General features: G+C 38.4%; 1 protein-coding gene and 1 pseudogene across 3 annotated transcripts in view; both read left to right on the top strand.

The window, feature by feature from the left end:
* The window catches only part of ABCB11 (ATP binding cassette subfamily B member 11), a 107,109-nt gene extending 93,468 nt beyond the window's left edge, over positions 1–13,641 (top strand). For 2 of the 3 annotated variants that reach the window (XM_037140689.2, XM_053665242.1), the window contains exons 26-28: positions 24–230; positions 2,540–2,686; positions 3,502–13,641. In XM_037140689.2, coding sequence (XP_036996584.2) covers positions 24–230; positions 2,540–2,686; positions 3,502–3,702 — 555 coding nt within the window. In that variant the 3' untranslated portion in view covers positions 3,703–13,641. The remainder of the gene's footprint in view (positions 1–23; positions 231–2,539; positions 2,687–3,501) is intronic. The other variant, XM_053665241.1, reaches the window with a different exon arrangement.
* LOC119045853 (uncharacterized) lies at positions 4,277–4,371 on the top strand (annotated as a pseudogene).
* Positions 13,642–15,193: the final 1,552 nt, after the last annotated feature.

Genomic DNA, 15,193 nt, shown 5'->3' with positions numbered 1-15,193 from the left:
CTGGTTGTCACTTCTGATGGCAGATGATAGATGGGCATGACAGCAAAAAGGTCAACGTCCAGTTCCTCCGCTCGAACATTGGAATAGTTTCCCAGGAACCAGTGCTGTTTGCTTGCAGCATAATGGACAATATCAAGTATGGAGACAACACCAAAGAAATTCCCGTGGAAAAAGTCATAGAAGCCGCAAAGCAGGCTCAGCTGCATGACTTTGTCATGTCTCTCCCAGAGGTAAGTACCAAGTTGGGGTTATTCCCGTGGGGGAGACACTGATGGAGAGGGGTAGAATAACTAAAGACTATTATGATTTAGGCTGTAGGAGAAGGTCAAAAAAGCACAATTTATTTCCCAGTGTGCCTGAGGTTCATCTCAGTCTTTAAGCAAAATACATGTTCTTTATCAACATACCCTTTAGATTTGGAAAGTAGTATATTATCATGTGCAAAGGATGCTATAGAGCTTGATGTACATAAAGCAGTAGCACATTAAGCATCAGCTTAGCATAGCAAAAAAAAAAAAAAAAAGTCCTAAGACTTAAAGCAGGCATCAGTTTGAATCCAAGCTCTGCCACTTATTAGCTGTGTAACTTTGGGACAATCACCTATCTTTCCTGAGACTCAGTCATCTGCAAAATGCCAAAAATAACATTAAAATGAAAGAATATACATAATAGCCACACAATGAAAGCTACCGCTGTTATTATTGTCATCACCATAATCATAATTCATTACTTGGCAGCATAAACTGCAGCTGGTGGGGTAGGCTGCATCTGCCTGAGTGTATCACACTTTTCCATAGCCAAGTTCAAATGAGCACAATATCAACTTTAAATGTTTCTATCTACCAAGGGTATCCCTTAATGACTGATCACAAAGAAAATGAAGACATGGAAACAACTTTAAGAACCAAATGTTACATTTAATTTTTTCCACTTCTTCCTCTCTCTTTTTTTTAAAGATTCTATTTATTTATTTATTTTTTTAGAGAGGGGAAGGGAGGGAGAAAGAGAGAGAGAGAAACATCAGTGTGTGGTTGCCTCTTATGTGGCCCCCCTACAGGGGACCTGGCCTGCAACCCAGGTATGTGCCCTGACTGGGAATCGAACTGGCAACCCTTTGCTTCACAGGCCCGTGCTCAATCCACTGAGCTAAGCCAGCCAGGGCCACTTCTTTCTCTTAAAGAAAGGCCACTGGGAAATTGGTTTTCTTTATAAGTGGTTATGTTTATAAATTTTGTGGTGTTTGTGCTGGGATTTTTTCTTTGTTCTTTTCACAAAGGCTTCTAAGTCTTGGGCTCTTGCCTCATTCTAACTTGAGTAGCTTAATGTGGAAATTACTATTTGCTGTATTCTAAATGAAAAGCAAAGCTTGTGTGTCTACTGGAAGACTCATTTATTCCACAAATCTTTGTTGAGCACCTACTCATTTTGTGAGAGACACTGGCTTGGAACTAATTGATTGCCTCTTTCTGGTACAGACTTACCTATAATACCTTTCACTGAGCACTTCTCAGTGGTTAAGGAAGGACAAAGTTGGTCATTACGAGGCTCACTTGGCTTGGTCGTGCATCTGTCAGGAGGCAGGGAAGGCAGAGGCAGACCTTGTTTGTGGAAGGCAGGTAGAGTTCAAGGACAAGGGCTCAGAAGCTAGACACATCTGGGTTTAGATTTTGCTGTCACTGCTTTTTAATTTTTTTATTTTTTTTGTTTTTTTTTAAATTAAATTTTATTTAGGTACTTTTTAAGTACATTTTTTATCTATTTCTCCCATCACTGCTTTTTTATTTGTTCTTTACACACCTTTCTTTCCTGTGTATGCCTCAGTTTTGTAATCTATGAAATAGGGAGAAAATGATCTTTGCAACTATTAAATCATAATCTGGCTAGAATAGTTAGCACAATACCTTATACATAGTAAATATTCCATGAATGTTAATATAGTCATGCCCAGTCTCTAGCAAGAAATTTTCCCTCATAATTTCATCTAAAACTCATGACAAATATGTGAACTAGTTATTAATAGCTGCATTTTTCAGACTAGTTTGTACCTCAAAGAAATTTAAATAAATTTTTCATGATCACAGAGCTAGTAAGAAGCAGAAAGGAGATTCACACTGAGGCTTCTGCCATAGACTGATGCCTCCTCAGCAGGGAACTGGACAAGCGGATCTCTCAAAAGGCCCTTCCACTGCTTGGATTATTCTGTCTTAGAAAGATCTTCCACAGAGGAGTTTGGAAATCAGGGAATCTTGAAGCAGGGAGGAATCTCACGCACAGGGGGAAAGAAATAAAAAAATACAAAGCTAAAAAAAACGCAGAGGAGGCGATAAAACTCTTCTTGTATCCCCCACAAAAAGGTCATTAACTCCATGTTTGTCTTAGATTTCTAAATAGATTTAACATCCTACATAGAAGAACTCAAGCACTAGTCCCTGTTTGAAAAAACAACAAATTATTTAAATTCCCACGTGGGTCATTGATGTGGGCTCCACACAGCATAAAAGCAATGGCTACTACTAGTTTTCAAACATACTTTTTCCAGAAATATGAAACTAATGTTGGGTCCCAGGGGTCTCAACTCTCTCGTGGAGAGAAACAGCGCATTGCTATTGCTCGGGCCATCGTGCGAGATCCTAAAATCTTACTGCTCGATGAAGCTACTTCTGCCTTAGACACAGAAAGTGAGAAGGTACGTATTGATTTTCTAAAGTCTTAGAGCATTATAGATGAATCTTTTCCTGTAATATTTGTCTTTCTAAAATAGCACTACTTACAATTTTCTGATTCATTAACAGTAGAAATTGCCAATACTTTGTGGAGCCAAGGACTGTAGTCTAGAGAAAGTAATTAAAAATAGGATTGCTTCAAGTAAAAAAAAATATTTTAACCTTAATATAAATTTTTAAAATGATTTTCTAGGCCTGGTGATATTTTCTCAAGGAGAATAATTAGCTTCCTTAAGTGAAGTAAAATAATCCAGGTTATGTGTCGTGCATTTCAATTTTTGCAGTTGGCATAGCAGGTGGGCAGCATACAACTCAAAGTGAGAGGCGGTAGCATGTGAAGTTTGCGTGGCAGGAAATGCAATTGGGCAAAACACAATTATGGAATTTGCTATTTATTAACTCCTTCAAAACCAGGATTTCATTTTGGAGACAGCTAAAATGCCCTCAATGAAAAATCAGGAATGATCAATGACTCCTATCTTAACCTTGTTTCTTTGGTTTCATTTTAGCAAGCTAGACCATCAGGTCTTTTAAAATTACATAATGACCTCATAATTTGGTTGTCTCTTGCTTCACTGAAATTTCTCAGCCTATGAACTGCAATTCAAACCATTGATGCATTGTACTCAGCAAATACTTATTTCTTTCATGTCGAGTCTTTGAGTTGAACTCCTGACAAAAGCAGTGTTACTCAGGTGGTCTTAAACAGAATTCTTGCAGTGGTGGGCCAGGGAACAAGCAGGCATCTTTGCATTATCTTTGCATCTTTTCTTTGCAGACGGTGCAGGTTGCCCTGGACAAAGCCAGAGAAGGCCGGACCTGCATTGTCATTGCCCACCGTTTGTCCACCATCCAGAACTCAAATATCATTGCTGTCGTGTCACAGGGGACAGTGGTTGAAAAGGGGACCCATAAAGAACTGATGGCCCAGAAAGGAGCCTACTACAAGCTAGTCACCACAGGAGCCCCCATCAGTTGACTTGACTCAAGAACTTCACTCACAGATGGTGCACCACTCACAGAGTGCCATGGGTTATTTTTTTCCTTTCAGAAGAAATGATGACTATTTTACTTTTACACACATTGCCATTCATTGGGATCCAAACTAATTTCTAGTGACCTCAGCAATAATTGAGTTTTAAGTGTCTGTATGTAGAAAACAAAGGAAACTAGGTCCAGTGTGTGTGAAAAGCCAGTGTCCTGCAGCTTCCCAGGCATCACCCAGTGCTTTCCCTGAGCAGGAGCCAGTCCCCATTACCACATGGGAATTAGTGAGAGGTCCTGGAGTAATGAGACTTTGAGCTCCTCAGGCGCAAAGGAGCTTTTTTTTTTTTTTTTTCCATTTTTGAGTCCATAATTTTTCAGTCCCAGGATGGTAAAAGTGGAAAATGTTCATCCTGCCTGTTAAGATAGAGCAGTGCCTTCCAATCAAAAGATAGTAAAGATAGTATGAGCCACTAATGAGAGCTACATATGTAATTTAAAATTTTCTACTTATGTTAAAGAAAGGAAAACAAAAAGATGATATTCATGTTAATAATATATTTTATTTAATTGCTTCTCGGCCTTTTGGCTAAAATTATGTGTAGTATCTGTTCTTATCAGTTTAATATATTTTATTTAACTCAATACATTCAAAATACTCTATCACTTGTAATTAGTATAAAAACTACTAATATTGTATCATATTAAATATTCAAACACCAAAATGTATTTACACTTACTGCGTATCTCAGTTCAGACTAGCCACATGTCAAGTTCCCAGTTGAAATATGTGACTAGAAGCTACTCTATCAGACAGAGTTAGAGAATCTAGGCTCTGAGCCTGAGTTTTTCCTTTACGATTCGAGTCTTATAAAAACATGAGCCCAGCTTCTCCTTTGAAGCGTGTTCTTATATTGTACTGAGAAACCATGGAAAACTTGTTTAGACAAAGATCATGGTGCCCATTAGGATTAAAGAGAGAGGTTGTTAGAATTAGACATCATGATTTCAGAAATTACAAATAAAATATTAGTTCTTCTCAGAGGGATTAAAAGTCTTTACATCAATTTTATTTGATTTACCTGTTTGAGTTGGCAAAGGCAGAGAAGTAAGTTGCTTAGCTTCAGTGTAACACAGTGTAACTTTAAAAACCTCCATGTTATCTAATTTCTCTGAGGTCTTCTTTGCAAAATAAGTTTAGTTGCAATTAATTTATTAGAGTTGTTTATAATTTTTTCCTATGAAGAATTTTTATGAATAGTTGGAACAACAGATCTTTCAACTTATTTTAGGAAGAGACCCTCAGTCATTTGGTGCTTGTCAAAATTACATGGAAGCAGATGTCTATAAACCAGAAATGTTACTATTTGAGAAAAAAGTAAGAGTTGGCCTCTATGGTCTTTTGTCTAGAAACTCTTTTTTTTTTTTTAGTATAGTTACTGTATGTCTATTCAACATGTGCTTTTAGGAAATTATTTCAATGAAAAGATACTGTGAACTTAATGGTACATTCATACATGCAATTTTTGGCAATTAAGCATTCACTAAAAAATATAGATTCTGAAATATGTTGATACCATGTTCTGAAAGAGAAAAATACATAGGATCATAATTAAGTATGATATGTCATATATTTATTCATGAATTAAATGTAAATTTTCTATTCTAACAAAATGTCAAAACATTCTCATCAGGTTGTTTTAAGATCACATCTTGTATTTCCAATGAGGGGTTGGATTTATTAATATCACATGCATTCAGACTCTGTCCGTGAGCAGGTCACAGAAGGACGTTAGTGGAGATTAAAAATTTGCAAATTTTATTGCTGTTTTCAAACACATTTTTAGATAAATTTACGTATGTGTATGTGCCATTATAAAATAATTATGTCTATTTGCATTTGCTTTAAACTTTCAGATCAAGTGAATAATCAATAATCTCACCTGCCCATAAGAGATGGGAGAAGAAAGTAACTTAACTTAGAAACTGAATTCCAATTTTTTTCACACTGTGTTCAATTAAAGGCCCAATTAATTTAAATGAGCGGACTGTAAATAAAGCAGTGCACATGATCATTATCTAATTGGCACTGGCCAGCATTATAATGTGCTCATTAGTGAGTTGTATGGTATCCTAAGGTTCATAATGAGTAATTAGGGTACACATGATTGGCATATAGCTGTCTGGATACAACTACTCAATGAGATAAATCAGCACTAGGACAAAATGTGCAGTAGATTAAGGAAGAAGAATACATAGCCAGCTGGTGAATTGGCAATTCCCTCCTGTTTATAATTCAGGTACAGCTTCTACTCTCAGATATAAATAGATAAATGTGAGAACAAAAGAGCTGGAGATAAAAAGGGAAATGTTCACCCAAGGTGACCCAGAATAGTGCCTACAAGTATTAAGAATGATTACTGAAAAAAGAGAAAATAATGCTACATATTGGTTGAGAATATGTATATTTGATATATGAAGTATAGAATCGAAGTTGAAAGTGAGCAATGTTTTCATAAGATTTCTTCAAAGTTGAAAATTTAATCATTTAAATATACCTCAAGATAACATTTACAAAGTATTTTATAATTTAGTAAGCATTTTGCCTTTATATTCTTTGTATGTTACTGTGAAACCATTCTAGTAGGCTGCAAGGGAGGAATGCAGCTATAAGTTGCATTTGTTGTGATATGTATTAATATATAAGTCACTTTGGCAGGCATTATAGATTAGCTCATTTGACACTTAATTCTACACCCCTTTTCCTTGCTTGCCTCTATTACAGAGGCTAGAAAGTAAAGTGGTTCCCTTCCCAGACTCCCTTGCAGCTAGAGGAGGCCATGTGACACTATTTTGGCCTATGAAATATAAGCACAAGTGTCTATGGAGACTGTCCCTTCTGCAATAAAGTCTGGATCAAAGAAAGGTGGTTATCCTTTCTTCTTTTTTGAATGCATAGCAGCCATTCTGTGGCCATTTAGGTATGACCATGAATGGCAGAGCAGGAAGACAAATTGAGTTTGATTCCTAGACATTCTTGAGAAGCTGCTCCAGTCTGGGCTGCCTACCTCCAGAAAAAGACACCTCTCACTTGTTTAAGTCCTGAAGTCATTTTCTTATAGCTGTTTTTGTTAATTTTAGATTAACACAATCTTAATTGATAGTTAGATTTTTATTAAGGAAAATACTAAAATGTAAGTATAAAGAAAATAATATAATGTTGAAGTATTGATGTGTGCTTAAATGACCTTAAAATATGACTTTACACTAGAGATTTTCCAAAAATATTGATTAAAAGATGAAATATTAATTTTTTAAATGTCACTGCTATGAAAAGAATAACTGGATGGAAGTCTTCACAACTCATTCTAGTGGTTTCCCAGCAACATGTCACATACCCTGCTTTGCTATGCCTTAAGTGAGGGAGGCTTTTACATAGGGACTTGGTGTTTTGTGATTGTGCTTTCTCATCCTGTCATTTGATAAAATTGATGTTAGACAAGGAATGATCCCAACTCCATTGGCAAGGATATAGCCAGAGTTGAGGGGAAAGTGATTCAAGAAGAGAATAAACTTGAAAAAGGGCAGGTTCAAAGCAATGGGGAATAATGTTACCAGCTAACCTGTACTGGGGATAGCCTCAGTTCAATCCTTCCAAGCCCACAGGCCAGAGGCAGCCTGGTGTGCAGCCACAGTGGCAGCAGGTACGTCTGGAACCTCTGGGGACCTCCCCAAGGGAAACAAAGGCCTATATTGAAGTCACCCCTTGCATATCTAACACTTAAATGATTTTAATAAGTGTTTGTCCAGTGGGTAGATAGGGGGATTAGAGAGAAAAGAAAAATATGGGCAAAAGGGGCTCTTTTGAGCCTGAGAAGATCTTAAATGTTATTTGGAACTGGATCTCTAATTTTCATTTAGCACAGTTATCTTCAAAAATCTTGGCAACATATAATATGGTGTTAGAGTTATGCCGCATTCAAGAAGCACATAACATCCATGAAGAATTAAAAGTAAATTTTATCTTTATGTCTTTGAGAGATCCATAATTGGTCCTATGTCTTTGAGAGATCCATAATTAGTTCATAACAAACTTACAAAAATGATATTTTAAATTTCTAGTCACTTTCCTCCCATAGAGCAAACTTTTCCTTCTCTTCTTATCACTCAGCAAGTCATTATACATAGCACCTTAGTATCTCTCCCAGCAAGAAGACTTTCCTCTTTTGGATGTTAAGAAAGGGGAAGTGGAGCTGGCAATTTAATTATGAGATCTCTTTTGTAAGATGCCTCCATGCATCCCTTTCTATAGCTATAAAATTCAGACTCGTATAGGAATAGAATATTTTAAAGACTGAAATGTATTATATAAATCTAAAATTGTTCATTAAAAAGAAAATTACAAAATGGGGTATTGTTTAGAATTGATAGCCTTATTTATTGCATGTAAGTAAAATTTAATATGCTCTGACTTTTCTTCCAATCTTATTAAATGAGATCCTTAGAGTTGTAGAATGTCAGAGCTAGAATAAGTCTTCCGTTCTAAGCCCCTGACTTGAGAAATTGGTCAACCGAACCCACCAATGTTAAATGGCCTCCCAGCACCCCAGTGCTTAGATGCAGAGAGAGACGAGAACCCAGGTCTGATGACTCCAGTCCAGAATGCTTGCTGTGAAATTTCATGAAGTCTTTGGTACATCTATCTGTCTTTGAATTTGCTTGCGCCTGCACCCTTGTGTTCTGACACCCTGTGAGATCCATTTAGGGACCAGTGGTACCACCTCAATTGGTCAGCATGAGCAGGTCAACATCCCAATGCTAAAAGAATAACATGCACAAAAAAATCTCACAAACTCAGGCAGAGACATTTGCTTTTCCTTTGTTAAGTCAATGCAATCTTTATGTAAAAAGAGCAGGGACTCTACTATCCCTAGGGACTCTAGCAGGGAATTTCTTCCATTCAAAAAATTGTTAAAAAGCAGAATTTGAAATGATTCTGCAGAAAAATAGCTTTCGATGGTTGGATGCTTTTAATGCAGAATTGTGATGTTTGAGGGCCAGGGTGCTGAAAGACAGTGATGAGTGAATGCAATGTCCACTTTTAGAAAACTCCTTCCGTTAATGGCAGGATGTGAGCAAGGATGACAATCTGGCCAATACTGTTTATAATATACAGGTTGAGTCCAGGAAAAAGTCAATTCTTTGAGCAGAACTTAAAGTGTGATTGGCCCAATCGATGTGCAAGGGTAAGAAAGAAGCTCTTACTTAGTTTTGGATTTCTTTCCCAGACATGCCCATGGCCTGCTCCTCCTGCAGAGTACACAGATCATCCCAGGGAAACGGTTTCTGCTCTCCCTTGGGCCAGCACTGGAAATGGGTAAGGTGCTGCCAGAGCAAATTCTCCCCTAGGCAGCCCCCAAACTGCACCACAAAGCCCACTTGGCAGGACTTCAACTGCCACCCTTCACTCATTACCTTCCCGGGTCCTAGATGCTCCTTCAGAAGATACTGCTCTTTGGGGGAACTATCACAGTTTTTTGAACCAAAAGACAGATTCTTTTGAGAAATGACATGGCAAAATGTCAGGAAAAAAAGAAAAGATTCTAAGAAATTTAAAAATTCAAAGTGGAAAATAATTAACTGGCTTTACTCTAACCTTTATAACCTCAATCACTGAATTTTTTCCTTCTTGAGAACAAGCGCTTCTGTGCTGCCAACAGAAATGAGATGTGAGTTCTTCTAAGTCATTACTGTGATCTCCGTCACAAACGAGCAAAGGCAGTAATTAGTGCACCACATCAAACCAGCCTCAGATTTGACAAAAACTGTGTTCGTCCTTTGCAGAGCTAGAATGAAGCACTTCTTAATTCTTAGAATGTTCCCACAAGTTGCTGTCATTTGGCAGAAGTTTCTGAAGTTGTTGCTTCTGATAGATCTTTCTTGCTGTTAATATTTTTAAAACAAAAACCAACATACATTCTTTAAAAAAAATTAACAAGTAGCACTACATGACCTTCAGTGTGAGATCACCATTGGAAAGCATTGAAGGTAAGGGGACAGGGCAAGAAATAGAAACATCTCGTTAGTGTCTTGGTCACACTGAGGTCCAGGTGTTCTCCAGAAAGCTGCTGGAAATTTCCAGAGTGACTAGGACAGTCGGTCAATGAGGGCAAAATCCTCAGGTGAAGCTGGACACGAGTAATTCTTTTTCGAACAGTTTCTCAGTAGCCACAGAAGTACTGGTGCCCATCCAAGATGCAGGTGTGGTAGACCCCCACAAGCAGAACAACTTTGTTAGAAAGTCATTCAGCCATCTAGAGTGAGGTCATCATTGTTGGGTTAAACTTCACCCAGTTTTGTGGCCCTGTGAGAGTTTCCAGGACATGGTGCAAGGACGGGTGCCCAGACTTCCTGGTTGGAGGCAACAGAGCTAAGACTGCCAGGAGACCAAGGCTGCTAGAGCCCGCAGGACAGAGGAAGAGAGAAGGGGACTGCACAAGGACAGATCCACAATCTATAGAGGGTCTCCCTAAAAACACAGCTGAGTTCACTGTTAACTTCTTGTAGTCACTTTAATCCTTCAAGCCCCAGAAATGTTGAGTGTCAGTTACCACACGAGTTAAATTTTTCTTGTGAATGTATAGCGATCACAATGGAATTTACCCATCATCACCATTGTTTCATCTGGAAAGTAACATCTGTGAACTAATCAAAAGATCCCTGGGCCGGAGTAAGATATTTTGTCCATGTTCTGCCAACAAATCGATTTCTTCATATAAAAATACAGCAGATAATACTCATCCATGTTGTCTCACATGAATGCGGTCTAGGTGACAATATGTTTTTAAATATGTTTGTTTTTCCCTTCAGAGAAAAGCACTGTGTGACTAAATCTGTGCTATCACTAGTTCAGTAGGCACTAAATACACATGGCTATTTAAATTTAAATTAATTAAAAGTAAATGAGATTTTATTTTTCATTGAGTTTATTGGGGTGACTTTGGTTAACAAAACCATGCAGGTTTCAAGCGTACAGCTCAACAAATCACCGGTGTAAAATTTTAGAAGGTGACTCCTCAGTTGCATTTGCTGCCTTTCAAGAGCCCAGTCACCACATGTGGCCATCAACTCCCACTTTGAACAGCACGGATATAGAATACTTCCATCAGTGTAAAAAGTCCAATTAAAAAGTGCTGGAATATAAAGTTTTAATATACTGAAGAAACAAATCACATTGTAAAACCATGTTTTGGTATTTTTTTAAACCTTCTCCTATACCAAGGTTTTTATGTGTATCTATCAATTTGATCTTGAATTTATTTGCAGATTTTGAATAAAAATAAAATGATTAGAGATATAACTTTCAGGTTCAAGGGCATGTTACAATAATTTTTTAAATTTTATTTATTTATTTTTAGAGAGAGTGGAAGCAAGGGAGAGAAACATCAGTGTGAGAGAGAAACATCAACTGGTTGCCTCTCACACACCCCCAGATGGGTACGTGGTCCACAACCCAGGCATGTGCTGGGATTGGGAGTTGAACCAGCAACCTTCCAGTTTGTGGGATGATGCTCAACCCACTGAGCCATACCAGTCAGGGCAGTATCTCATCATAATTTTTAATCACCCATCTGATATACTGGATTCAAAGAAGGTATCAATTTAACCTTCTAAAATAGATGTCCACTCACTGGGTTTGTCGAAAGAGATTTGTCACTCTTCTTGATAGCTAGTTTCGGCAATAATACATTCTTTTGCATTTCTTTTCAAATATATGTTTGATTGCAGTTTCTCAAGTCACTTGTCTAGATTTTTTTAATCCTGAAAGCCCAGAATGTTAATACTTTTCTTCAGCAAAATGTAGACATTTTAAATATACTGCTATGTATGTGTAACAACAAGTCAAATGAGCTAAACTCCACTTACTTTTGGCAAATAAATTGGCAGCTGAAGAGTCCCATCGTTAGTAAAAGCAGACGTTTTCTCCGAGGCTGTGAGGGGCTGTTCCCCTCGCTGCCCATGCGGTTTCAAGTACAGGAGCCCTTTCAACCACACGGACCCCTCCCGGAGACTTCAACTAGAGTAAAAAGGGAAACCTCACCACGTGGGACTCCAGGGCTGGATGGCAGATAGGAGTAGCATTGCTGGGGGTGAATATAGAAAATGAACCCACACCTTATCACATTCCCCTTCTGAGGATCACGTATTATCCGACAGACAGCACCCACAGTAGGGGGCTGAAGACAACTGAGAGGGGATTTATGATGGTGCCACTCAGCACAGAGGGACTCCTGGGCTCTTAATGCCCCAGCTTCCTCAGGCCTCGGTAGGAGCAGGCTGAGACTGTACTGGGATAGAAGGTTTTTCAGTGTTACCATTATTAAAGTCAACTGAAACTTTGAGAGAGAGCTCTTGGACAGGTATGAGATTTCTGACAAATGCAGAAGAATGAGTGGTGAGGCAAATGCATCGCGAAGTGTGGAAGGATTGAAGTGAGGACCTGAGCTCACTCCAACTGGAAGGCTTGGACCAATGACCAATGGTTACACGTTAAGAATCCTTCTTCTCTCTTTCATCCCAAATGTCTCATCAACATGAGACAAATTTCATTTTTAAGATACTGTTTCTTTAGTACAGCATAGTAGTTATAGTCTATAATATTGTAATAACTATATGGCAGGTGAGGACTGGAAATATCGGGGGAACACTTGGTAAAGTGTATGATTGTCTAACCAGTATGCTGTACTCCTGAAACTAATACGAAGTAATAATGAATGTAAAGTGTAACTGAAAAACATTTAAAAACATAACATTTCTTCATACCTCAGCTTTTTGCTTAGGAATCAGCCAATCACTAAAACCAAGTTCAGTTACCTTTTAAAAAGAAACCTGTTAAGTGTGTTTCGTAGAAGCAATTGAATATATTCTATAAATATACCTAGAAGTGGACCAATAATTACTTTGAGTTTTAGAGTTTTCATTATCTTCATCTAATGCCTTGTCAAATAGCACTCACTTGAACTGTTATATTTTCATTAACATGAGTTATTTAATATCATCACCTAAAATAAATTATGTATTAATATCCTTGAAAAGAATTACAGGAAGCATTATGGTAAATCACAGGTCACTAGGATATCTAGCGAAATCTGACTCAAAATGTACCTAATTGAAATAACAGAGTTATCAACTTAAAGTCCAGAATTACTAGGACAAATGAGAAAAAAACCTTACAAAGAAATTCTTAGTATGATACTAATATTCCATTAATAATTTTCTAAAGTAAGCCTATAGTTTTTAGTCACAGTTTAGTACACATAGAGATTAACCCAGCTAACAGATATGAGCATTTAATAGTCTTTCTGGTTGGAGTATGACCTTGAGGAAGGTCATGCACTCAATTTCTGTAGTTTTTAAAAACTGGCTCCTAAAAATAAAGTATAAGATGTCATAGTAAAGATATAAGGTTTTGGGGGCTAAATAATATTCCAAGCAGAGTATCTTCAGCAGCATTTATTGAAATATTAGAAATCACTACTGTAGAAAAAACTAGGGCTGCCAGGATGGAGGCATAGGTGAAGACGCTGTGCTTCCTCACACAACCAAGTTTAGAGACAACGAAATAATAGCAACAGAAAACATAGCCAGAACACAGAAAATTGAACTTTTTGGAAGTCTGATAACAACAAATTCTTCAGCCTGACTGGTAAGAGGGGCGAAACCCAGCAGCTGGCAGAGCCGGGTAGCACAGGAAAACTCGGTCAGATGGACTCAGGCATACGGAATCCAAGTGTAGGGTTGGACCTGGTGGGCAACTCAGCAAGTAATCGAGGGGAAACAGGAGGGAGCAGGGCTGCAGGTTGACTGTGGTCCCGCATTCGTGTGTGGATAGACAAGCGAGGGAGTGGGCGATTGGACGAGAGCCAGCAGCCCCAGCAGCCCCAGCAGCAAGGGGCAGTGGAGGACGCCGCCATTTCCCCGCTCTAACCCCGCCTCCACATACAGAGTCACAACCCAGCAACCTGGGAGTCCAAGGCTCCGCTCCTCAGACTTAACGAGCACAAGCAGACCAAAAATGGCTCAAAAAGATCTCAAAGCCCCAGAGCCTATAAATCTAAGTGATGAAGAAATAGCAAAACTATCAGATGCACAGTTTAAAACACTGGTTATCAGGATCCTCACAGAACTGGTTGATTATAGCCACAAATTAGAGAAACATATGAAGGCGAAACTAATTGAAATGAATAGAATTGCACAGGAAACCAATAGCGATGAAAAAAAACTGGGACTCAAATCAATGGAGTGGACCAGAAGAAAGCAAATAATGGCCAAACAGAAAAGAGTGAAGAAGCAAGAATTCAAAAAAAATGAGGAGAGTCTTAGGAACCTCCAGGACATCTTTAAATGCTCCAACATCCGAATTATAGGGGTACCAGAAGGGGGAAAGGAACAGCCACCAGTGGAAAACTTATTTGAACAAATAATAAAGGAGAATTTCCCCAATCTGGCAAAGGAAATAGACTTCCAGGAAATCCAAGAAGCTCAGAGAGTCCCAAAGAAGTTGGACCCAAGAAGAAACACACCAAGGCACATCAAAATTACATTATCCAAGATTAAAATGAAGGAGAGAATCCTAGAAGCAGCAAGAGCTAAGGGGACAGTCACCTACAAAGGAATTCCCATCAGACTGTCAGCAGATTTCTCAAAAGAGACCTTACAGGCAAGAAGGGGCTGGAAAGAGGTATTCCAAGTCATGAAATCCAAAGACCTACAACCAAGATTGCTCTATCCAGCAAAACTTTCATTTAGAATGGAAGGACAGATAAAGTGCTTCTCAGATAAGATCAAATTCAAGGAGTTCATCATCACCAAGCCCTTATATGAAATGTTAAAGGGACTTATCTAAGAAAAAAGTTTAAAAAACATGAACAGTGAAAGGACAGGAAACTCACAGTTGTTAACAACCACACCTAAAACAAAAGCAAACTAAAAGGACAGCTAGATCAGGAGTGGAAACATAGAAATGAAGATCTCAAGGAGGGTTAGCAACAGGGGAGTGGGAGGAGGAGAAGGGGGGGAGAAGGTACAGAAAATAAGTAGCATAGACAGTAGATAGAAAATAGATGGGGGGGGCAAGAATAGTATGGGAAATATAGAATCTAAAGAACTTGAGACACATGGTCATAAACTAAAGGGGGGGTGATGGTGGGGATGGGGGCTAGGGTGGAGGGGAATGAAGGGGGGGAATAGAACAACTGTAACAGCGTAATCAATAAAAAATAAATTAAAAAAAAAAGAAATCACTACTGTAAAACAGAAGCCAGGAGCTGTGCAGAGGATCAAGTCCATGATAACCTGGCCTCTTTCCTTTCCCCTGGCTATGTCCATATCTAGAGCCATCACCAGGCCTCTTGAGGCCCTGCATGCACTCCAACAGCATGTGACATTTTTATGTCAATGTTGCAAAAAATAGCCAATTTACATAA

This window comes from Artibeus jamaicensis, unplaced genomic scaffold (assembly GCF_021234435.1).
Source record: "Artibeus jamaicensis isolate MK-2021 breed Jamaican fruit bat unplaced genomic scaffold, CSHL_Jam_final contig_391, whole genome shotgun sequence".
NCBI classification, from domain to species: domain Eukaryota; kingdom Metazoa; phylum Chordata; class Mammalia; order Chiroptera; family Phyllostomidae; genus Artibeus; species Artibeus jamaicensis.
This window is presented reverse-complemented; position numbering and strand designations above follow the sequence as displayed.